Source organism: Cinclus cinclus, chromosome 4 (genome assembly GCF_963662255.1).
Source record: "Cinclus cinclus chromosome 4, bCinCin1.1, whole genome shotgun sequence".
Taxonomy (NCBI): Eukaryota; Metazoa; Chordata; class Aves; order Passeriformes; family Cinclidae; genus Cinclus; species Cinclus cinclus.
Window position 1 is genome coordinate 9,728,601 of NC_085049.1, and position 24,580 is coordinate 9,753,180.

Consider the following 24,580-nt stretch of genomic DNA (forward strand, 5'->3'; position numbering starts at 1 on the left):
TGTGGGAAATAGGGGCATGCCTCTTCCCATGGAAGCAGCTGCTGGTAAAGAAAAATTAACATAAATAATTTGTAGCGTTGAAGCTATAGATACCCTGACTACACCATCCTCTGGGATTAGGAGTTTGCAGGCAGCACAGGACAGCTGAGACAGAGTGTGATTGTGAGGATCTCTGAGGTCAGCAGGGAAACTACACCTGCTCCCAATCTCAAGACAATTGCATGACTTCATGGCTGTGCCTCTGCCCTGGGCTGGGCTTGGTGCCCTGGGACCTGCTGGTGACTGTGCCTGGGACTTGCACAAGAAGAACTTGCACTAAGGAGTTGAACAAAGAGCTCATCTCATCTAGCAGCAGCTATGTTTGATATCAGATTAGAGAGAAATGTATCTCTTGTATTTAGAAAAGGTGTTCCTTACTGACACCATCCACCAAATTTAGTAGCACAATACAAAATCAGGAGTCTCCATGAGCACGCCTGTACCAAAAGCCTTGAACAGTCTGGTCTGGATCTGTGCAAACCCTCTCAAACCTGGCAGCAGCCACCTTCATGGGGTGCTGCAGCAGAGCCAATAAATGCCAATTAAAGGAGATATTCTGAAGAGGGGCACAGAAGAGGCAAAACTGACAGTGGCATCACTAGACTCATTCCAGCAGGTCCATTTCTTGCCCAAGGGTAGCTTTGACCTGGGTATTGCCCTGTGTCTTCTTCTCTACCAATTCAAGGAAAACATCTTAGTCAGCCCCTGGGGTGAGACTGTAAATAGCCTGCAAGTCACTTTTGCTACATATAACTTTCATTATTTATGTTTGTTGAGCTCAGATGAGTCCTTTTGTAAAAACAAAAAAAAAATAATTTCCACATTTTGTCAATATTCAAATTAATGATTTAGAATGTTCTAATGAGAGAAAAAAACTCTCATAACATTATTTCCTGGGAGCTATAAGAAATACTCAAAAATGTGAGAGGAGGACTGTATTTTGTAGAAATATATTGTAGAGTTTAATTTTTAAAGTTCTAAATGTTTCCAAAGGAAGGATGCTACAGACTGGAACACTTATAAATCTTCTTCAAAGTTTCCTTTGCCTGCCTTTGTTATAGTCACATAGATATTTTATATGGCCCTGTTTCTAATTCTTAGATTACTATAATGTAGGAATTATATTTCCCTAAAGGTTTTTAATATATAGCACCATGAAATTTATATAACAGAAAAGGAAAACACATATTCTGGTGACTGATTTTAATGAAGTTTAAGATATAAATGTAATAAATTACATAGATGCCAGAGACTTCTTTTGCTTTTTGAGGTTAAGTATAAAACAAATTTCCTGTTGTTCTGACAAGGTACAGAGCAAAGTACAATACACACAAGTTAGAGAGTTTTTGCAATAGATGGATAGATAGATAGATAGATAGATAGATAGACAGACAGACAGACAGACAGACAGACAGATATTCAGTCCACTCTGGGTAGATAGAAAAATTACATACATACAAACCTGAAGCTAATGCTGACAATAATTATGAACAAAGCTTCACCATTTCATATTATGTTGTCCGAAACTATCAGCATTTTCAGTAACATAGATGGACTGCTGCAAAGTTTGGCAATCAGTCTGTATCCACAGATTTAATTAATCTTCAATCATACAAAAAATAATTACACATTTAATGTTCTGCTGAAAAGGTGCATTTAATCTGCTAACATTTGACAGCTGCATTTTTCTTCTGAGCAGAACAGCGGTGGCTTTTCAATATTAGGTATGCGCATGGCTTGAAAGAATGAGATCAGAGCAAAGGTCTCCCAGCTGGTTTTTAAGAAATTTAATGGTGGCTGGTAATGTAAGTAGGAACACTTTTCCTCTCTGCAGCAGAGAAGTCATTAGCAGGAATCCCCCTCCCTCTCCATCTATCTCCAACAAATCAAAGGCAGACAGGAGAAGTTGTTACAACCAGAGGTGTAGTCAGGTTCTGCATACTAACACACATGCCATACATGGTGGTTTACACCTACATTGTTCAACTGTGTTAGCTTAATCCCCTGGGATGGGGAATTTTTTTTAACATGTGTTAAATATTTTAACATCTGATACATTTATCAGTAGTGTATGTCACGATTTAGGATTTTCTGTATATTACTGTCTGTGAGAATTAGTGTTCACATGGGCAAGCTTACGAGAGTTAAGAGTGAAAGGGAAGATACAGGCATCAGAGGCAGCCACCAGCAGAGAAATATGTCCTGGATGATGGCAGAGCATTAGCTCACACAAGTGCCAGGTGCTTCACAGCACCCACTTGATACAGTGCTCCTCCTAGCCAGGGTACCAGCTTTCCTCAGGTTCACGCCCCTGAATCATGGCAGAAAAAAACATCTTCCTTTTAGCATCAATAGAAATTTCTTGTCATTTGTACCTTTAAAAAATTAACCCAAAAGGTTATAAAGTTGCTTCTTATGAAGGAATCCTTAGTAGAAAAGAAGCCCTTGTGGTTTAATCAGGTGCGAGAGAACAGTCTTGGCGTGGTGTTTGGTCTTTCTCTTAGAAGGGTATAAAGTCATTCAAACATGTTTGTCTGAGCATAAAGGAAATGTATCCACCATACACAAAGTGTGTACTGTGCTGGTCCCATGCCACAGGGACATGGCCATGTCACTTCTGGCTGTCCCTCTGCACTTGTCTCTCCCATCTATGGATGGAAGAAAGCAGCTCCTGGAAAAGCCAGGCAGGACTTTTTGAGTGCTTCCTGCCTTTTTAGCCAAGCTAAAAAGGGTTTTCTTTGGGTTTTCTTTGTTTGTTTGTTTTTTGTTTGTTTTTTTTTTTTTTCTGGCTAATGGATCAATGTATTCTTCTTTAAAATGAATGTGACACTAAACAGCAGTATTATAAATCTACTCTTTACAAGGATGTAGGAGCAAGTCATTTTAAAGAGTGTGGTTTTTGGACAAAGAGTGCTACAGGCACAAGACTCTTTCATATGTAGAGAACAAAACATTACAACAGGCAGCTTAGAAAGCATTGAGTCTGAAAAAGATTTGATGCTGGAGTATAAAAAGATGCTTTTACTTTCCCTGATACATCATTTTATTCACATTTCCCCTAACAGAGAAAGAAAAATTACAGCTACATGATGAACTGGCTGAAAACCCTTTAGCCAGCTAGTAATTGTACCCCAATGGAGACAAATGTCCCTGTTGCCAGTCTGTGTCACAGCTGATGTGGCTGTGTGGGGTACCATGGTCTTAGTGATTTATGGAGCTTTCAAGAAGGTGTCATTGCTGTGGCAATTAATGTATACTCCCTCCTGCGGTGTATGAAAATTACTCCTGGAAATTAGATAATACTCTTAATTTTCTTTGCAGTTTTTCAAGTCTAGGTGTGTTGACATAGCTGCCATGACAAATCAGGTGACCTTGCATACCAGAAGCACCTGGGACTCACCTCCAGTTGCATCTCTATGCAGCTACAGAGGAGTGTCTGCCAAAAAAGACTACACATAATCACACTGTCTTGCAAGATGAACCTTTTTCACTTGAATGTGGCAATTTACAGGGCTGGGTTCTTCTAGGACAAAAGCACCATTAGAATGATGTGAATGCTATACAGGAAATAGTGCCGATGTTTACAATATGCATATCTTGAGGTCAGGATAAAACCCACTGAGTCTGACAAAGGGCAACTGGAATTCTTAAATTCTTAAATTTCTTAAAATTCTTAAATTCTTGTCAGCTCATCCTTCCTTTGCCGATTCACACCTTTAAATTTACTCAGAGCTCCACACTGGAAGCAAAAATTGCAAATTCTATAGAAACTCTTTCTGATGGCTTTTGTGCATGACTGGTTTTCAGTAAATGAACTGATTACCAAGAGAACTAATAATTCTCTGGTCTCTGTCACTGGTAGCAGCTATACCAGCAGATGCTACAGTATTTGTGGGTTGAAATCAGTCCCTGATTTTTAGGGTCAGTAAGGAAAAGTTACCCTAAAATGGAATTATTACAGACAGCAAAAACTGGCAATAACAACTTTGTTTTGTTTTCCAGAATAATTTCAGTGGAGCTGCCTGAAGATGCAAGGCAGGTTGGCATTCAGTTCAGATGGTGGCAGCCATATCACTCCTCTCAAGGTGAAGATGTGTGGGCAATCGATGAAATCATCATGACCTCTGTGCTTTTCAACAGCATCAGTCTTGACTTCACCAACCTGGTTGAAGTCACACAATCTCTGGGATTCTATCTGGGAAATGTTCAGCCCTACTGTGGGCATGACTGGACTCTCTGGTGAGAAACATGTATTCTTTCCTGTTATACTTTTGTTTTCCTTGTCTATTCATCCTGCTAAGTGACTGCTGCAAATGTGTTTTTCTGGCAGATATTCAGAGTAATAATGTGTCTCATCCTCACACTGTGGATAGAAATACAGTCACTAATCTCATTGCAATTAGCAGTAACTTTTTCACCTCACTGCACAGCTGTATGTTTGATGGGAACATTGAATGTAGCATTCTTTTTCCATGAAATATTTAAATAACCTAATATCAGATATTTATATCCTAATATCAGGATATTTAAAGAGTATCCTAATGTCAGAAATTTTTCATTATCTTTTCTTAAAATCCAGGCAGGGTAATATGGATATGCAGGTAATGAAATAATCTCTTAAATACAGACTCCGAATATTTTGTAAGTGATGTTCAGATCTGTGTACACAGCCATTACATTGTAATCCAGAAAGCAAAGGCAGCAGAATATAGGCAGGATGACATTGTCCATTTGTAGTTGTTTTGTCTGGTATTATATACACTTAGTCATTTGCACTGTGATCAGCATTATGACATATTGCAATTAGGCCTCAAGTGTGCTGTGTATTTAGAAACAAAAGCAAGAAAACATCATACCCCTCAAAGGAAATAAAGGCAAGAGAAGCAGAAGATGGCAAAAACAAATGGAAAAGGGTTAGAATTGCATTTTAAAAGCTTTTTTTGCTAAAACATTAAATTCTGGAGCACTTGAGTGTAACATTTGGAATTAATAAAAGGGAAGCTCAATCTGTGTGTTTTGATGAAAACCAAATAATAGTTTCATGCTAATCTGATCAACCTATAAACCCAGTATAGTTTTAATTGGCATAGATATATTTCTTTGGAGAAAGTACAATCACAGTAATTATGGAAAAGCTGAAGAAAATAAAATAATTTTAGTGTCCCCATGGACAACTCAGAGAAACACTGTTGGAATTTTATTAACAGGTATCTCTGATATGATCTGATTTGACTTTCTGATCATCTGTCAAGCTAAAAGGAGTTGGCTTAGCACTAGGAACAATATCAAATGTGTCCTAGCACTGATAATGAGGCAGTAGAAGCTCCATTAACCACTTTAATAAGGACAAGGAAGGTACTCGCTGCTCATTAAAATGAAACAACATGTTAGGGCTCAAACTGTTTGCATCTTCCTCATCAAAGAGTTGGAATGAAAGCCTTTTAATGACATAGTTTTCCCTCTGTACTTTTAAGAACAATTTATCATAGGAAGGAGGGCAGATAAGATAGCAGAGGTTCCTCTCTTTTCTCCCCATGACTCTAAATCAAAATAATAAATGCTTTGCTAAATTCTCCATCCCATCTGGAGATGGACTAGGATTTGTACTACTCAGTCATAGTAGAAACATCGAAGTTTCCATGCATCAAATAAAGAATCAAAACCTTCCTCACTATTTGTGTCTAAGTATTTTTCATTATCACTGGAAAACATTAACTCTATCCTTCACTGACCTTGCTTCCCTCAAGGGAAATTTTTAAACTTACACAAAATCTCTACAAATGGTTGCTAGTTAAATTAATTATTGTTGGGTTTTCCCAGCTGTGAGTCCATTTGGTTCTCATTTTCTAACTCATGAGTTTCTAACTCACAAGCAGACCTTGCAGCAGCACTGACACCATCTTCCTGAGAACAGTCTGACAACAGCTTTTGCATTAGTACAACTATGGGAAATACACTATCAATCATTTTACAGGGTGTCATCCCCAGGCCCATTTTCACAGATTTGCTTTTAATTTTCTGGGCCTCCATTTCTGCTTTAGAACTTGTAAAATCCTTCAAATTGGAAAAAAACTGAGGAGGGAAATTTGAATTTTTTAAGAGTCAAATATTCATTAAAAAAAAAATTATAAGCATATGTATTGATCAAAGGTGATTTTTGGGTATTTTCATGGTCTATGTCTGAACACTCATTTTATTTGTTTGTCATCTTCATCATTTGATTCAAGAATGGAGCCTTAACTTTATTACCTAAAATGTCTTGGTTGTACTGAAAAGACTCTGGAACACTTTAAAATGAAGTGTTTGATGATATACATTAATTCATCACTTCTCCAAAATGCTCATATTCAGGCAAAGTTTTGAACCAAATGTCTCTGGAGTGCTACAGGCTATTTACAGCCACCTGCTGAAATTCATTTAAATATTGATAAGGCTGCTAACACTTCAGATATATTTTTTTTTTTCACCTGGACACAACTAAAATAGCTTTATATAAATAAACTCTCTTCAGTCAGATTACAGCATTATGATTTAACTCAGTGTAGCAAACTATAGTGTCCCACTGTTCCTGGAGAAGCCTGGGGAAGGCTGTAAACCTGCCTTGTCATGAGCTATCTTTATGGATCAATGTCATACAGTGGTCCTACATCAGCTTGGCTCACTAGCGTCTTAAATGTTTTGTCATTTAGAGTAATTGTTTCTCTGTAACATGAAGAAAGTTTCTTTCAGGTCATCAGCTTAATATGTTAATGATGTTAATACATTTAGGAATTATGTGGCAAAGAAGGTGTGATGTGATGCAAAAAGGCACAAACATCCCCTGCTTTTGATGGAAGCAAAGCTGTGTCTGGTGCGAGTATTGGGCCACCGTGTCAGTATTTTCAGTCAATGCAGCTTTACAAAACAAGCTGCATCCGTGTGGCTTTTCAGTATTCCTTGAAGTACCAGCCTTCAATATATGGTAACTCTGGGGGTCTCAGAGCAGTTTGGAGCAATGCAGGTTGGCTGACATTGACTGTGATACTATTCCCAGAAGTACCAATTAGTTGGCAGTGCTTGGAGGGAGAGTGATTGTTCTGAGGGCAGCTATGGGTATTGTGTTCCAGTGCCTCTGCAGGTCTAATTATACACGTGCCAGAAACCCACTCACAGCAACAAATTTATACAAAAATGGAGCCTCTGCATTCTCATTTCTGAAGATTTTTAGTTAATTATTGTTACACCAGGGACGTTACTTCGTCTTTTGCAAAATCCAGAAAGGTATTCCAGCTGTGTGGCTCCCAGAACAAAGAAAATATTTGGTATTCCAGTAAAAGAGCATATCTCTAACCACATACATCTGGAGAGCAAAGAAGTGACAAGTAAGGTGGAGTCCACAACTTTAATGCTACTTGTGTTCAGCTGGAGGCAAAATGTGGATGATAAAGGACTTTATGTACCTGTAATGTGATTTCCTTCCCTTAAAAGAGCTTCCTATAGAACATCACATATTGTCTGCATCTCAACACTAGCTTCCTTTTCCACATTTGTTTAATAAGCATTTTAAAGGGCTGGTTTGACTTTTTAACTTATTTAATATACTGTGTACAATATCCAGTGGCTAGGCTATTAAGTTAAAACTAATACTAAATTTAAAAAAATTTAATCATGACTTGAGTGCTAACAGAAATAAAATATTAGAGTTTAAGATTTTTTTACTCATTTTATTTAGTAATATTGAATATAGGGAATTTTTGCAAAGACAAAAGCAAAATGTAACATTTAACATTTAGTTCTTTGCCCCTTTTTTCACTACAAGTCCTTTACATGTCTTCCATTACTTTCGGAAGACAGCTTCTGGTGTTTCATCAAATTGTTGAGTTTCAACTCTTTAATTCTGTTCAGATAAGCTTTAGGTAACTGTGATGTGCTGCTATGCCCAGGTTTTTGTGTGCAATGCCAAATCCTCTTCCAAGCAGTGCTGCACATAACTTTCAGCTGATTACACTGCATGTTTGACTGATGCCTGAAGAGCCTGGGTGTACTGGCACAGATTTCCCAGGGCTTCAGCCTATCTCAGATCAAATCAGCATTAGCTTTTAAATTTGTGGATTTTTTATCATTTTATAAAATACAAGATAAAGTTTAGAATAAAAATAAATTCAGGACTTATCCAGGCAAGTTCTTCTGAGATGCATTCAGATCTAACCACTAAGCCAAAAACCATAGGTTGCCAGCTGGACTGCTGGTGAGTGTATGCTTTATCCTCTGCTCAACTAAAAATCACCCTTCCTATTGAGAAGAAAAACACTGACACACCAACTGAAAGGGCCAACAGTTCAGATACAGTTTTCCAAGACAACTTACTGCCTTCCAGTCCAGTTATCCATGACAGTGCCCTTGTGCTCTCGCAGTGAAGGGAGTGACCGTCCACAGTCACTTTGGACAGCTGAGAGAAAAGACAGAGGGCAAAATTTCATATAATGTCATGAGCTGGATCATCCTCTAGGAAATCAAGTCACAAAAAGTAAGGTCAGAGAGTAGAAAGCATCCTGGATCGTAACTTATGCCAAGTAACAGAAATTTGATAATGACAAAACTAATGTAATTTTTCAGTAATTTCTTCTAAAGCTTTAAGGTAGGACGTATGGCTTAAGTGCTCTCTATGGAAAGGACTCTGTAGAAAACAATGTAGGTCAGTGAATTAATTTAAAAGAGTCCTAAGTGACACTGACTTGTATTCCTTGTCCTCACACTTACTTTGTCATGACCTTGAATTTTATAGGACTAGAAGCTAATATGTTCAATTGTATTGTGTTTAAAGATTATGATTTCTTATGTAAGATAATAAACTGTAGCTTACTCAGTCATAAGAGCAACCTTGAAATAGATTATTCTATTCATCACCACTGTATTGAATGTAGTTTTTTTCCATGATGATTTGCAGTGATTTTCTTTAAAAAGAGCTAATCCCTTTTCTAAGTTACTCACATTTAAGAATGGTCTTAGAAAATATTGAAGCTGAAAGGACTACAGTACTTCTGAATACACTAAGTAAACATCTCAAACTAAGGGAGGCAATTTTCATTCCATGTGAACTTTCATTAGAATACTCTGTTTTTAAGGTTAGTGAGCAGTATTCAAACTTTAAGTCATTATTACTTCCTCCTTGTGCCTCTGCTGCATTTGAGGTTTTGAATTTGTTTGTTTCCTTTTTCTTTTGAATAGTGCATAGAAGAAAAACCTGCATTTGAAGTGAAATAACCTTGGAATTTCAGACTATAAATTGTATTGCTGTATATGTGATAACTGCACCTGCAACATATATATGTGTATGTGTGTCCCAAACATTACTATTGTTCTCTAATCCACTGGAAAATATAACTTTTACATCAGTACGTCCTACAGAAAAGAAGCCGAGGCTAGAAGATTAATTCTGAAACACAGTCAAGAGTCAGTGAATGAATTACATATGGGATCACTTGAAAATCAATTAAATGAACAGTCTATGTAATAAGAGTATTTTAAACAAGATTCAGAATATCTTAACTGTCCAGTATTAGAATGAAATTACAGTTCTGACTGTGACGTAACCTTAGGCAGTGGACACTCCAGGGGAATGAACTTTATTTATGGGGTTTTTTTCTTATGTTTCCCTTTGCTAGATCCTAACTTGATCTTTAGTGCAAAGAACATATAGTAAGAACTAACAGAATAATTCAGTGTTTCATGTCCTGGGATGCCTCAAGGACATCCTGGTAATTTGCAGAAGTACCAGCAGAAAGATTCTCCTGTGCGTGGTCTTATCCCACATGCCAACCTACAGAACAAATAAGCACCACTGTATTCAACCCAGCACCATTCATAATACTCTTTTTTTGAATTATTTTGAGCATCCATCCTGATTCTTTCCTTACATCTCTCAGTTTCACAGGAGATTCAAAGCTAGCCTCTAGCATGCGCTACGTGGAGACCCAGTCTATGCAGATTGGAGCTTCGTACATGATACAGTTCAACTTGGTGATGGGCTGTGGTCAGGCCTTTACTCCTCATATGGACAACCAGGTGAAACTGGAGTACTCCACCAACCATGGCCTCACATGGCATCTTGTTCAGGAGGTGAGGCTGGCAGTGAGAACATTTGTCTTCCATAAACTCTGCTTTATACAAAGATAGTCTGAAATACATTTCTGGCATTGAACAAAGAAAGATCGTTTCCTTTTTCACCTTTCAATAAGGAAATGCTCAGTTGTAATCCGTCAAAATTACTAATAGAGGTATTTTAGACTGTTCCTTGTAATATTTGGAAGAAAGGTATCTGTAAGCCTGAAATATAAAATTGTGACAGGAATGGACCAAGGCTGAGAAAAAAAATGGGCCACAGTTAGAGCTACAGGGTAATGGCTGAGATCTTTCCTGTGCTATTGCTTTGTTTTTCTAAGAAAAAGCATCTACTGTTTCCTGGAATTTAAATGGATAGAAATTCTTTCTGCCCTTGTGCACAGCCATTTGGTAAATGGCAAGCACATTCCTTCAGGGGATTGTAACGCAGAGCCTTTCATCTCGCAGCCCTGGTTCAAGCACAGTCCAGGGCTGTAATGACAGCTGTTTCCCCCTCTCTGCTCCAAGTGCAAGCAGCAGCCCTGGCTGCTCTTTCCCCGGTGGCTCAGTGCTGTCTCAGCACAAATGTGCAGCACATTTGGCCATAGTTCATGCTCTTGTTTTCCCTCTTAGATCGAAAGCTGGACTTTCCCTGGCCTCGGGGTCAGCTAACCAAGGTCCTTTGGCTGCCTCTGAGCAGGTTCAGAGGGTGTCAGGGAACTTGGCCTGCTGCCTTTTCACTGCCTGCTCTGCTGAAGGCTCACTGAAGGATTTCTATGTCATGTTCCACACCTTCTATGAGAAATTAAAACTTTGCATGGTTACCCGTGCCATGTTGTGTTTTGCCACATTTACTTTGGTGGGTGCAATAAAGGAATGGCAATAAATGAATTTTTAAACTTTGGAAATCCAAATAGTGATTTCTTACCTTAAACAGAATCCAGAGGAATTCTATAAATTACGTATTTCAAACACTGTTCATGTCTTTTATAGCTAGCAGGCATCATCATGGTGTCCAAGAATAGTTCCCAGCAGTTGATGTTTGGGGCTTGATGGAAGATACATTGCCTTCAGATTTTAGTGCTCCTTTCCTTGCTCAATAGAGCTGAGTTCAGAGAGAACATGCAGTCAAAACATTTTTCTCACACCACCCATGTTGCTGTGATAAAAGAGTATTTGTAGTATATTTCAAGGACATAATTTCTGGCAAGTAAACAAAACACTAATTAATTAAAATGTTTGAAAATTTTGTTTGCTTTGCAAGCACTGATCAGATCCTGTTTTCTACAATCATTTAGGGGAGATGAATCAAGAGAACATGTTTGAAAATTGTTAGAAAGGAAACTAAGCCTTTAGAAAATCTACTAAAGAAAAAAAAAACAAAGTAAGGTGTCAGATCTTCATTTAATATTCTAAGATATTTGAGCAATAAAATTCTCTGTAAAATAATATATTCTGCCATTCTTCATATTTAATATATGACTATTACTGTATCATTTAATTATATATTCTTAATTGTCATAACTTCTGTGGAGAGTCACCTCTTTATTATTAGTTTCAGAACAGTCAAAGTAGGCTGCTTGCATGAGTCTGTTCTCTAGCTTGATACCCTTCATGGGGGTGACCAGCAAAATACTCTTGGGCATGTGGGGATGGTCGGGAGAAGCTGTGCTGTGGCAGGAAGGGGCAGAAGGGACTCTGTATTGGTAGCTAGAAGAGGATCATGCAGGTTGGTACTGACTTCCAAGTATTTTATTCCTACCTCATAGGCCAATTTTTCAGGTGCTGTTCTGACAAAATATGAATAAATTATTGGAATATAGCAAAAAATGAAGTAACATTGGAAGGGCAGTGCTAGGAAACAGCAAGAAGCTGGGATAATGGACTTCATTTGTATCTAATATTAAAAAGATATGACAGTGATCATATTTTCTGAATTAAAAAATAATAATAATAATAATAATTTGGGAAACAGACCTCAACAGGAATCTGAGTTAAATACAGAAATAGTCCTAGAAGCAGGAGGGAAGAATTCACACGGCTTGCTGTAGGTGTCAAAGCCAACACAGCTGCAGAGCTTGGGAAGGGCTTATGGACACAACTTCAGTAGGCTGTGGTTGGGATCTCTGGTGTGGCTCTGACTGTTCCTACTGCTGCTCCCCACTGCAGGTGGAGGGCATGGGGCCAACCAGCATGCCCAGGCAAAACCTCACAAGTAGGTCTCTAAAATGACCTCCATAATAGTCTGGAGGTCACTTTCATAGACTTACTCCATAGTGGTCTTGTAGCCCTACTTCGTAGTCTGTGGTGGATGCTGGGGTGAAGATAGTAAAAAACAAAGAGATAGACTTTCCTTGTGGAGGAAAACACAACATAGCCAGTCACAAATGCTAAACTCTTTAGATAGATTTGTATAGCTTTCTTCCATCCTCAATTGCACCACTAGTTTACTGAGAAATTTCTCCGTATCATGCCAGGATTTTTACTCTTCTGGATCTTTCACTCCAACATCTGGACCCAGATGAGCTCCTGGTTCTGTGAATGTTTGACCCTTGTTTCTGTTCCCAATTATTCCTCAACACTAAGTCTGGTTTTGAAATGTTTTATTTCAAGGAATGTCTTCCCAGTATGCCGAGCTGCCAGGAGTTTACATCAGCAAGTATTTACCACTCCAGCGAATTTACTCAGTGGAGGAGAATCACTGTTCTTTTACCACAGAAGACTTGGTAAGCATTTATTTATTTCCTATATTTTTTTCTTTTTCTTTTCTTTTTTTTTTTTTGAGGAGGGGTGGGGAGGTGGTGCAGACAATTTGTCACAGCAATTGCTGTGACAAAGATCAAGTCCTCCCACAGTTCATACTCAGGCCAATAGTTGAGGTGCCAGGGCTGACCCACTCACAGGTATTTCCCATAAAATGCATTCCTTACATAATTAGAGAATGAAATGTTGGTGAAGTGAACAGAAGCTATTGTTTAGGATTGTTTTTAATACATACTCTGACTCTCCTAATAAAGTTCAGACTTTTCAAAAATAGTGGCACTTGTCTATAAATGCCCTATTGGAGGCAGGCTTTATTTGGATTGGTAATTTTTATTTTGCACATTCCTTATTGTTAACATCTTCAGACTAAAGCCTTGTACAAACAATAACTAATGATTCATTTCTGGGATTTTTTAAACTGTTGCTTCTTTTTATAGCATGTCTTAAAAAATTACATTGTCTCCCGCAGAAAAAAGAGAAACAAAAATTATCAGAAAGCCTATTAATCTTGTTGTAATCAAATTTCATTTGCCTCCTCTAAAATTTTTATTTATTAACTAAACTGTTTCTTTTGTTGTTTATTTTTAAATCTTTATTATAACATACAAATAAAAAGTTGTCATAAATCCCAGTAATCTTTGGGGCATCCTTAATTTGAGAATTTAATTATTGCAATTAGAGATACATTTTGATCATGTTTGACCTGAATCCAACACAGCAACTGCAATGAGAGCTTGCTCAGATTAAGTCATCATTGTATTTCTCATCTTTCATCATTAGTTTTTTGCACTCTGCATGGCCCCAGAACAGCCTATTTCCATCAATCACACCACAATGATACCTTCTTTCAACACACTGGCCCTTTTTACTGTACAGCCAGTATTCAGAATTTCCTATTTCTAGGCAAAACATCAAAGGCAAATATTGAATCCTTAGAACATCGTATCAGATAATACCAAATGGTGCAATAAGTCTGCAAATAACTGCTTTGTAGTTACATTATAATGTACTAAATCTTACATGTGCCAACATGTGCAAAATCTGTGGTTCACATAGGCACTTAGGAGTTAAAAAAGCATCTACAATTTTTTGGGTTGCACTCAAAAGTAAGCTGTTATTCCTAATTTATAAAACATATATTGTACTGAAAGTTATCTTACACTGTGTATTTGATGATGATATCAATGTTGTGGCCCTCTTTTTCTTTAGGATCTACTATTTTTTCTCAGCATATAAGGTGACAGAAGCATATCATTCCATTTTAATTTAGGAGACTGTGGGGAGAAATTAAGATGAAGTAATAGCCAGCTTCCTGTTCTATGCAGTGCACAAATCATAAATATTTCACACTCTGTCTTGTATCTGAAGGGATCCCCGTCTGTTAGAAGGGTTTTGTTTGTAAGTAAGGTACAAATTACTGCTGAAAATGTCTTTGCTCTTCATAGAACACATTTTCTGTGTTGTGTTGTGCTATGGTGTTGTCAGGGCGAAGAGCAAGGGTGGCTGCATGTTCCCCACCAGTGAAATCCAGCACACCACATGCATCTCTCTCTCACCACTTCCCCCTATTTCTGACATTCCTTTCCACCACTAAGAGCAGGATAAGGGCTGGACAGTTCCTTTGGGTTGAGACTGGGAGGGGATTTTAGTGGTTATTAGAGCAGGCTTGAGAGCAGAGAGCAAGTTTCTGCCTTTTCAGAGCCTGGGCATTATTGGTGATGATTTGATGTGCAGCTCTCCACTGCCAGCCCAGCCACACAGAGAGCATTGCTCCAGGTGCCTGGTAGTGAATATGCTCTGTAGGGCTCCTCTTTGGGGTGCCCTCCCTCCTCCTCCTATCCCTTCCCCACCTGCATCCACTGCAAACACCACACAGAGGCAAAACCTCAGCGATGGCCAGGAAGAAGCAGAGAGCCAGATCTTCTGCCTTCCCAAATCTGGGGTGAAGGGGAGAAGTCTCTGGCCCTTCCTTCTGTTTCAACTACACAAGACAAAGGCTGCCAAATACACAAACTGCCCTGTGCTTACCACAGGGGAGCAAACCACCTAAACGAGGTCTCGGGAATGTCTCCTTAGCCTTGTTCTGGCCCTTGGTGGCCTCAGCATGACCTCACACCCCTGCACAGCCCTGCTGTGCCTGCTGGAGCTTTTATCCCTGGATGCACAGCTCTCAGCTGAGGGTTTGCACCCTGGGCGCGTGGCTGTGGCTCTGCGCTCATGCAGCTGGAAAATTGTCTGTAACAGCACCTATTTCTCTTCTGAACCTTTCTGGGTTTCTGCTGGCATTTCTGCAGATCTGTAGATGTTCTGCATCTAGCAAGCATGAGTTTACAATGTCCCCATGTTTTGTGAGATTTGGGATGGTAGAAAATCAGCTGCAAGAATGAGCATTGTATTGAAGAAATGTAATGTAAGCACCTGCTCGCTGAAATTGTATTGTACTTGAACTGAACATTTCTCCACTGATGAAAATTAATTTCAGTTTTGTGCAAGGCATTTACATATGAACAGGCTTTAATGAGATACAAGCAGCTGTCTGTTGCTGACTTCATAAACAAATCAACACCTAATGACTGAATGAGAGCTTCAGGATAATTGGGTAAATGTAATTATGGTAACTCAGAAGGTAGCAAATATAATTTTATCAGACACAAATTTGCATTAGATCATTAAGGCTTTTAATATCAGGAGGGAAGGCAGTGATTTTATTTTAACTCACATATCAGAAAAATTTTATAACAGAACATCATTTCACTCGCAGTACTTCTGGGACATAATTTCCTTGTGCTTATGTAAAATGTCATACAACAAAAATGACTTTTATTTGACATCAACCTGACCTAGCTATAATGTCGTTAGAGAACCAGATTGCTTTCCAATAAATAGCATTAAAAAAAAAAAAATTGAGAAACTATGAGGAGCTAGGGAAGTTCATTTTGCTTGTAAGGAATGCTTCCATAGCTCCTCAGTGCTGCACTTCCCATTTCAATAGATATCCAAATGGTGACTGTCCAGAAAACCAGTGTTTTATCACTGAAAATGCAGCTGACGCTCATCTCCTTATTCTCTTTTCTTAATTAACATGGCTTTTTAAAATGGTTGATTACCATTTTTAACAGCATAATCCTCTTAAGCTGTTGTTACCTTGAGATGCAGAGCAGCCTGGGGAAGCTTTCAAGAACAGTGATCAGGACTGGTTTTTCAGAACCATTGCTTTTGCAATTGTCAATTCAGCCTAACACGCATTATCCCTCACCAGGGAGGAATCTGAATCCATAGAGTGTTCCCTGCCCACAGCCGTGTGACAGTGGCATTGCTTCCCCCAGGAACCCTGGCTGCAGGCTGGGTGGGAAGGTGAGGGCAGCCCCTTGTTCCTTGCAGCATGGGGCAATGGGATTCCCGGGATTCCCGTGGTGGCAAAGCTGTCCCTAGGAGAGAGTGTCTGTCTGCAGATAAAAAAACTCCTCCCAGCTGGGATGTGGCTCCTTGGGGACTGTCCCCATCCTCCAGCTACTGCACACACCTCCACTTGGGCCACATGTTCATCTGCAGGCAGTAATGAGCATCCTGCCTTCCTCCCCTCCCCTCAAATGAGAGAAACAAACCTCCTGCAATCCCTGCATTTGTCTGGGGCAACTTCTAAGTAACTGAGAGTGGAGCTGAGTGCATCCTTTATCTTGTCGTGCAGCCAACATCTGGAACCCGAGGAGGCAGATGGAGCTTGCACCTGCCAGGGTGGCAGTCCCCTGCAGCAGGAATGGGGCAATGAGACTCTCCAGGGAAACGTTTTGGTCAGGTGAAACCCTGATCCCCAGCAAAGGTCTGTCAGCTCTGGTGCAGCTCTGTGCCTTGCTGTGCATGCCCAGCCCTGGAGCAGCCCCAAAGCAGAGCTGCACAGGGATCTTCTCAGCTGGGTGTCCAGCTGGTGTGCTCCCCTGGGCACTGAGGTGTCCTCTGCCATTGCATAGGGCTGGGCTCTCCCCACTCTTCGTGTAGGTCAGGGGTGAGCCTTGTGCCCATAACCAGCCCTGATGCACCTGCACAGCCCAACCACCCTCCAGAGCCCATGAACCTCCCAGCAGACATGAGCAGCCAAGGCAATGCCATCAATGCCACACTAAGCTCTTTTTGGGGGCACCACCACTTGATGGGCACCACGAGACTTTCATGGCATGGTGAAATCACCTCTGTATCACTGTAAATCTCCCCTGGTTTCCTGTAATTATGCTGGGGCTGCAGGGTCTCACATCCCAACTCCAGCCATACACCCTCCCTGATGGAAAACAGAGATGCCTGAACATGATGCTCTCCCTCCTGCTACCTGGGAAAATAACATGACACAGTTTTACTGTGCTGGGAGTTCACAGGGGGTGTGTTTGCCTGCTCTAACACCATTCTTGGTTTCAGTATTGTCATTTTCCTCAGCACACATTCGAGCTAACACCAGTCATTATGGCTCTTTCCAAAGCCTACTGTCAGGGCTCTCTGTGGTGCCATTGATGTGAACATGAACCTCAGCACCAAAGTGATGTGCTGACTTCAGAGCACTGCAAAAATAAACAGTAAATAATTGCAGTCAATATTGACTGCCCATTGTGCCTACACAAGCTTAGGAAGTCCTTTGTGTGCTGATTACTGGTATTGCACACTTTTAATGGATAATTCATAGCTCTTGTAATGTAACCCATCAATACATTATATCCTGAGGGAGTATTTAATCAGCAGATTTGCCTCTGCAGATTAACTCTTAGTGCTGTAAAAATGCTTACACTATTTACAATATCAAACAGATACTTAAAACAGGCAACAAGGGTCACTCCAATTAAAAATCAAGCCCTTGGGCAGCTTCACCTGTTTTTTAAGGAAATTCAAAGCTGGTATTTCAAAAATTTGTCCCCGCATGTGCCAAACTTCTCATATGTGCCAGAGTGGCTAATCACTCTGCCACTCTGTCCACTTCAGTTGCACAGACCTGCTTTATTTGTTTTTCACTTCCATACGTGTGAGCAGGTGGCTCAGCCACCTTTGCAATATTCATTTCAATAAGTCTTATTCTACATAAATTATTGGGGGTGGGGAAAGGGCTTTGTATCTCAAAGTAGAAACAGCATTATATCCTGTGCCATCATCAAGTAACCATATGGCTCAGAAACAAGCTAGAAAAGAAGCTTCTAACAGGAGCTGCCTGCTTCTCATCCTCAGCACCCTCAACCAACCCTTGCCCAGACACAGGCCTGTCCCATTTTAAAACTGGACTTTTAATTCTCTTCATTCAGCCTTCCTTTGCCTGTCCTACCCCTCCACACCAATGCAATCCAGCCTCAGTGCTCACATTTCCATCATCACCCCTTTTTACCCAGACCCCTTATGCAGCCAGCACAGCCCCTTTTGCTCCAACATGATGAAAAATTTCCCATCTTTGTTTCACTACACACGCAACATATTTTTCTTAATCTCATTATGGCTAGCAGAAGTGACTCCCATGGAAAATGTCAATGTTGCATCAGAATCTCCTAAAGGGCCAACAGTAAGCATTTTTTAATGGACAATATTAGATGACTTCAGTACTGTAAAAAAAAACCAAAACAAGCTGTTGAAGATAAAACTATTTAGAAAGGAGAAGCTAAAGCAAGGTTTGTGCTTGAAGAATATTACAAATATCCAGATCTTAATTAGGCAAGAAATTTAATTTCATGATTCCTCACCACAAACCTTGCGTGTTACAGATTTTGGGTTGTTGGCCAAGAGTAAGCTATTTGCAGTGGGGAAAAAAACAGGTGTGATGAAACAGGATCTTTGACAAAAACTTGTGCTCTCAATGTCACCAGTGATATGTGAGCAAATCTAGTTTAGAATCATCCTGACCAAAAAAATATATATCCAAGGAAGAAAGGTCAACTATTGTTGAATGAAAATAGTTGGTATTCATTGACACTCAAAAACTTAAATAATTTGTTAAATTATAAATACCAGGAGCAACCTCTTGAGACAGTTTATGACCTGTTAACTGTGACCAAAAATATGAAAGACAGTTATGCCCTAGATCAACCTTTCCAATTTTGCAACCATAACACAATAAAAATCCAGTAATATTCATAGCCAGGCTTACCTTAAAATAATGCTCAAAATCCCTGCAACATGCTCTTCCTCTGAAATGTCATCAGTCACAGGAAAGTCCATTACATAGCCCTGTGCAGCAAGTGGCATCATCTAGAAAGTTAAATTGCAAGAATCTGTCTTTGATTGTGCCAGCCTTTGGCAGCCTAAACTGCTATTGGGATACCAACTTCATTTTTCTTTTTGGTTACATTTTACCTCTTTTCCTGCCATTCTGTAAAGAATCAAAAATTAATGCACTGTTATTGATTTTAAGGTCCAGTGCTACACGTTTCCGCTGGAGTCAGTGCTACTACACAGCCCAGGATGAGTGGGCCTTGGACAACATCTACATTGGCCAGCAGTGTCCCAACATGTGCAGTGGCCATGGCTGGTGTGACCACGGTGTTTGCAGGTATGAGGCATTTGTCAGTCCCTCTTAACAGTGCTCTCCTGATACTTCAAGTATTTTCCTACTATTTTACATACTTTCCTTTTGTTGGCTGTTGCTCTTATTTTTGGGTTAAACAAAAAAAAAGGCAAAAAGCACTACAAGGGGTTGACCATTCAAGCAGCATTAGCCACAGTTGCTCCACACCAGTCTGTCCAAGAAGCTGCACCTCAGCAGATCCAAACACTGGAAGAGCTTTCAGTGACACAGGGCTGCCCTGCTGCAGGTGTCCTGGTGGCCCCTCCAGCCCTATGCACAAGAACCCTGGCTCAGGGCCAGAGCTGCTTTGCTGAGTCAGAAGGATTCCAGGGACCAGCTCAGCTGTGCTTGGCAGCCACTGCCAGAATGGGTGTTAAACCAAGGGCACACACTGCTGCTACCTGCCAGCTTCAAACTTTCTGGATGCCACAGTTGTTTGTTTGTTTGGTTGGTTGTTTTTTGTTTTTTGTTTTAAAAAGGTACAGGGTTTTCCCATTTTCCGGTTATTTTGGTTTGTTTCCACAATACGAAACTGCGATCACAGAATGATTTATTTCACATGGAATTTCGTAAGGTCGGTATGCTACCTTAACTGATTGTTAGTATCACATAAAGTCCTTAAAACTTGGTATGTTTACGTTTCCTTCCAGGTGTGATTCAGGGTTTCGGGGTACTGAATGTCAGCCTGAAAATCCCCTTTCTTCAACCATCATGTCTGATTTTGAGAACCCAGATACCCTGAAGACAGAGTGGCAGGAAATTATTGGGGGAGAGATCGTCAAACCTGAGGAGGGCTGTGGGGTCATCTCATCTGGCTCCTCACTCTACTTCAACAAGGTACTCCAGAGGGCTGGGAGACTGATAAAGGCACATATTGTATGTAGGTTTGTGTGGAGCATGATGTGGCTGTGTGGTGAAGAAAAGGGAGGTGGCAGAAAGCTGCACACCATATTAGAAGTGTGTTAAACAGCACGGCTGTGCTCTGCAGGTAAAGAACAAAGCAATGAAAAGAGACAGGGAAAGATGTGTATTCAAGAAATAGCAGCTGTAATGAAAAGTAGTAAATTGACAGTGTGCTGCAATGTGTGTATATTCACAATGTCTTACTTGTGCATTTTCTTTTTTAAGACTCATTTCGCAGCTCCCGTTTGTTTTTTCTGTACTGTCCTGGGTAAGAAGTGGGAAAGGTTGGCTTTCCAGGGCACAAGCAGCTTAACTTGAGGTCAGAGGAACAAAACTGTTGAAAAAAAACGGTTTTTTCAGGCTTTTAGGAAATGGTTAACATGAAGGAGAATATTCTTTTGTGTAACTTGGATACTTTGCAGACAAAAAAATAATAGAATGGAAAGAGATATAGGTAAGTCTGATAATTAGTAGCAATTATAGCTAAAATAAAAAGAGGTCTTTATGGACAGATGTAAGATTATGCATTGTAATCACAGATTTATTTTTGTATTGTTGCTCCTCAAGTCTACTACTAAGGTTTTTTTTTTGTTCTTAGTTGAAAGGAAGAGTATAAATGCAGCTATGTGCTTCTCTTTTAAAGGTTTGATCAAACTGCCACTGCTGTCATGAGAACCAGATTAGTCCCAGAAGAATAACCCAATATGCAACGCTGTGCAATTGTGTGTTGTTTACCTCATTACAAAAACCTAACCCATGAAATAATTTTCAGCACTCCTACATAGTCTCACATCCAGCTCCCCTGGAAATACAGCTCTGCACTGAAAATTTCCTATTAGACCAATCAGTATAACAAGCTAATTGTGATAATTGGATTTTTATACATAATTGTCTTCCCTGTTAGATGTTGTTCCTTCTGGCTCAGTTTTCCTTATGCCAAGTTTTTCAAAAGTACCTTGCTAAATTAGAATTAACCTGCTATGATCTTTCTTCTGATTCCTGCTAAGGAGGAGTGGAAAACTCATTTAGAAATTCTTGGCTTCTTTCTATTGATCTCTAAGGGTTATGTTATCACTCATTTCTTGAGTAGTAGAAGTCTGTGTGCTGTCAACAGAAGGTGGTTTATTTAATTTTTGTTTAGATCTTTCTCAGGGTGTCTAGGGGCCATACTGGTAGACAATAAAAGAATATTTTTATAGTTGCCAAACAGTTCTGTATTGTTTTGGGGAGCTCATATTCACATTTCTTTAATTTGCTCAAACGGACACTTTTTATTTGAATGTCTAATGTTTGCTGACATAATCAATTACTGCTGCCAGAAATAATGTTGGCTTTGTTCTGACAACCCTCTATCTTTTGTTTTATAACTCGTTTTAATCAGTTGTAGGTGTGTTCACAATTCAGAGCTCTTTCAATTAGCCCATGCAATTCCCCTGAGGCTTTATGTCACTCGTGCCCTCTCTCAGTTAACCTGTTTCTGTGATTACCCCTTTGGCAGGCAGAGATGCTGTGGGGTGTAGAGATGGAAAACCCACCTGTAATAGTTTTAGAGCCAGAGCTTGGCTCACTGCAGGTCAGTATGCTGGATGTCCCCATCCAGCCAGGACACACCAGCCCATGGGACAGCAAGGGTCTTTGCATCCTTGTTAACCTTTACTGCCTTGATTTCATGGTGATAGCTTCAAATTCCAGTGTCTCCAATGAAGCTGTGAAAGCAAACTACTCTGAGATTATGAGTGTCACCTTGGTCAGCATTAGCCACGTGGGGCTGCTCCAGGAAGCTCAGGGCTGCATCCAAGGCTCAGCTCTTCTCAGAGCTCACTCCCATGGCACCATCCAGGAGGGAATTCCCATCTCAGCTGGGAATAAGCAACCAAATAAACCAGGACAACAGGAACTGTTCCAGAATAAATCAGTAAGATTGTATCCTGTATGAGCTTTTTGAGAGTCAAAGGATTCTTCATGGGTTTTACTGCCTTGTCCTCAGTGGTACAAGCCAACAAAACTTCAGACCCCCATATATTCAGCTTCCAGAAGTCAGTCAGTGAGGTGGGTATTTGGTAGGGTCTGCAAATGAGCTCAGCACCCAGGCTGTTATACCAACAAAGCAAAATGTTCCGAGGAAGAAAGCAGTAGACACTTATCTCTGCTGGGTTTACCCTCAGCTGTGTAGAAAGAAGAAAGGGGTGATGAACTGAATGAGATTTATCTGTCATCTTATTAAAAAACACAGTTGATGTTTTAAATCTTGGCTCCTAAATCTTTTTACTTGTGTCCAGCTAGATCACATCATTTGCTTATCTCAAGTTTGTTTGGAAGTTTGTCATAAGGATCCTGAATGCACAAGCGAGAGAGAAAAACACAAACATTACTTAAAATATAGGTATCGTTACTTAGCCTTGGTTTTCATTTTTTATACCTTTTTATGCTTGAAGTTGGACAGGATCACATTTTTTAAGGGAATTAGAAACAGTAGGCATGATGACAGCCCTGGTCCATTTTGGGGGGTGGTGCCAGATTGCAGCTACTTTAATAAGTGCAGAAATATGATCCCTCCATCCTCTCTCCAGCTGTACACAAATGGCTTTGCCCCACCTATAAAATCTTGTGGCAGCATGATGCTGTGCTGGGGCAGGGCTGTGCCAGGTCACCTCACTGGGGACACTGCTCTCATCCTGTGTCCTGCCTTGTCACAGGCAGTTTCATATTCCATATCAGTGTCTTGTAGACTTGTTGATGTGCAGGTCCACAAGTTCAGCCTCAAGCCCCAGGACACAAAGAGAAAAGTATGTGGGATAATTTCACTTACAATAAAAGGCTCTTAAAACTCTTAAAGCTTTTCTTTTCGATGAATATGCTTTGTCTTCTGAATATGCACTGAGTGACCATGTTGACCTCCTGAATTCAAAAACATACTCGAGAAAGCTGTTTACTAAATTTTACAAGGCTATTTGATTCTCTCAGCTATGCTTAGGTAAACTTGAAACTAAATCCACAGGTTTTAGTTGAGACACTCCTGATTTACAACGCTTACTAGGAAAAGAATACAGTTTTGTGTAGGAACAAATATTATTCAGCTGGATCATGAAGAGAGAACGCCACTCCCTGGTTCTTGAGTAAGAGATGGATTTCGAGCAAGGTATTATAGCTGCTGATTTCAGGTGATTGGGTAACCTCGTACAGTGCAAGATTTGACCAGGGATATAAGAGTAGAGAAATGGCCTTTTACTGCTCTATGCATTATCAATAGAAAGCTGAATACTTAAAAATTTAGCCTGGTTGATTCAGGATATCCAGCATCTGCTCTTTGTCCTCTGAAGTCACTTGGGAACATGGGGAAATGAGATTAAATTCTTGCATGGAAATTGTGTTGAGAAGTTGCAGTGTGTGTTGAAATCTAATAATAAAATTCTTGTGAGATCAGATCAGGGTGACATAAAAGATGGCCAAGCAGAATAACTGAAAGACAAAAAAAGCCAAGTTGATACAGAAATCAATGTCCTCCATGTTGTGTAATTTTGTGTGTAATATTCATTGTGATGAATATGCCTATTCATTGTGAAAGTGCCATAATTAAAATTATTATTGTCCCTCTGTTCTTTGTATTGTAGGCTGGAAAAAGACAGTTGGTAAGCTGGGATTTGGACACAACATGGGTGGATTTTGTACAGTTTTACATCCAGATTGGAGGAGAGACTTCTTCATGTAATCAACCTGATAGCAGAGAAGAAGGTGTCCTACTGCAGTACAGCAATAATGGTGGGATCAACTGGCAGCTACTAGCAGAAATGTATTTCTCTGACTTCAGCAAACCCAGGTATAATTGTGATCTAAATTAACTAATCCGTATGGCATCAGCTTTTACAAATATCTATTTCTCAACTTTTGAAAACATGAATAATAGTTTAAGGTTATAATGTTTAGAAGTCATCATTATATAAAAACTTTTTCTGGCTGGCACAGTAAACTCCTGTCACTAGGAATGAAAAATATAATTAAAGTGGTCCTTAAAATCTCTAGTGAAATATCAGATTTCCTATCACTTACCTCCTATGTGAAATATGAATAAAATGCTAATATCTGCAAAACATTAGCAAGCAAATACGGAACTTGCCCAAAAGAAGTGTAGAAATCTTCCATTTCCTCTGACCCTGGTGTCAGGTCTAATGAACATTAATGAACATTAATGTTACATGAAGCAAAAGTTTCTTTAAATAAATATTTAAGGAGGAGAAGAAATCATGTTCAGCCATTCAAATTTGCTGTCAG

The 24,580-nt window shown here is 39.7% G+C and overlaps 1 protein-coding gene across 1 annotated transcript in view; it reads left to right on the forward strand.

The window, feature by feature from the left end:
* The window catches only part of RELN (reelin), a 274,215-nt gene that overhangs the window by 180,607 nt on the left and 69,028 nt on the right, over positions 1 to 24,580 (forward strand). The window contains exons 20-25 of the mRNA XM_062490818.1: positions 4,042 to 4,278; positions 9,945 to 10,137; positions 12,733 to 12,845; positions 19,256 to 19,393; positions 20,059 to 20,245; positions 23,923 to 24,128. Of these exons, the coding sequence (XP_062346802.1) occupies positions 4,042 to 4,278; positions 9,945 to 10,137; positions 12,733 to 12,845; positions 19,256 to 19,393; positions 20,059 to 20,245; positions 23,923 to 24,128 (1,074 nt within the window). The remainder of the gene's footprint in view (positions 1 to 4,041; positions 4,279 to 9,944; positions 10,138 to 12,732; positions 12,846 to 19,255; positions 19,394 to 20,058; positions 20,246 to 23,922; positions 24,129 to 24,580) is intronic.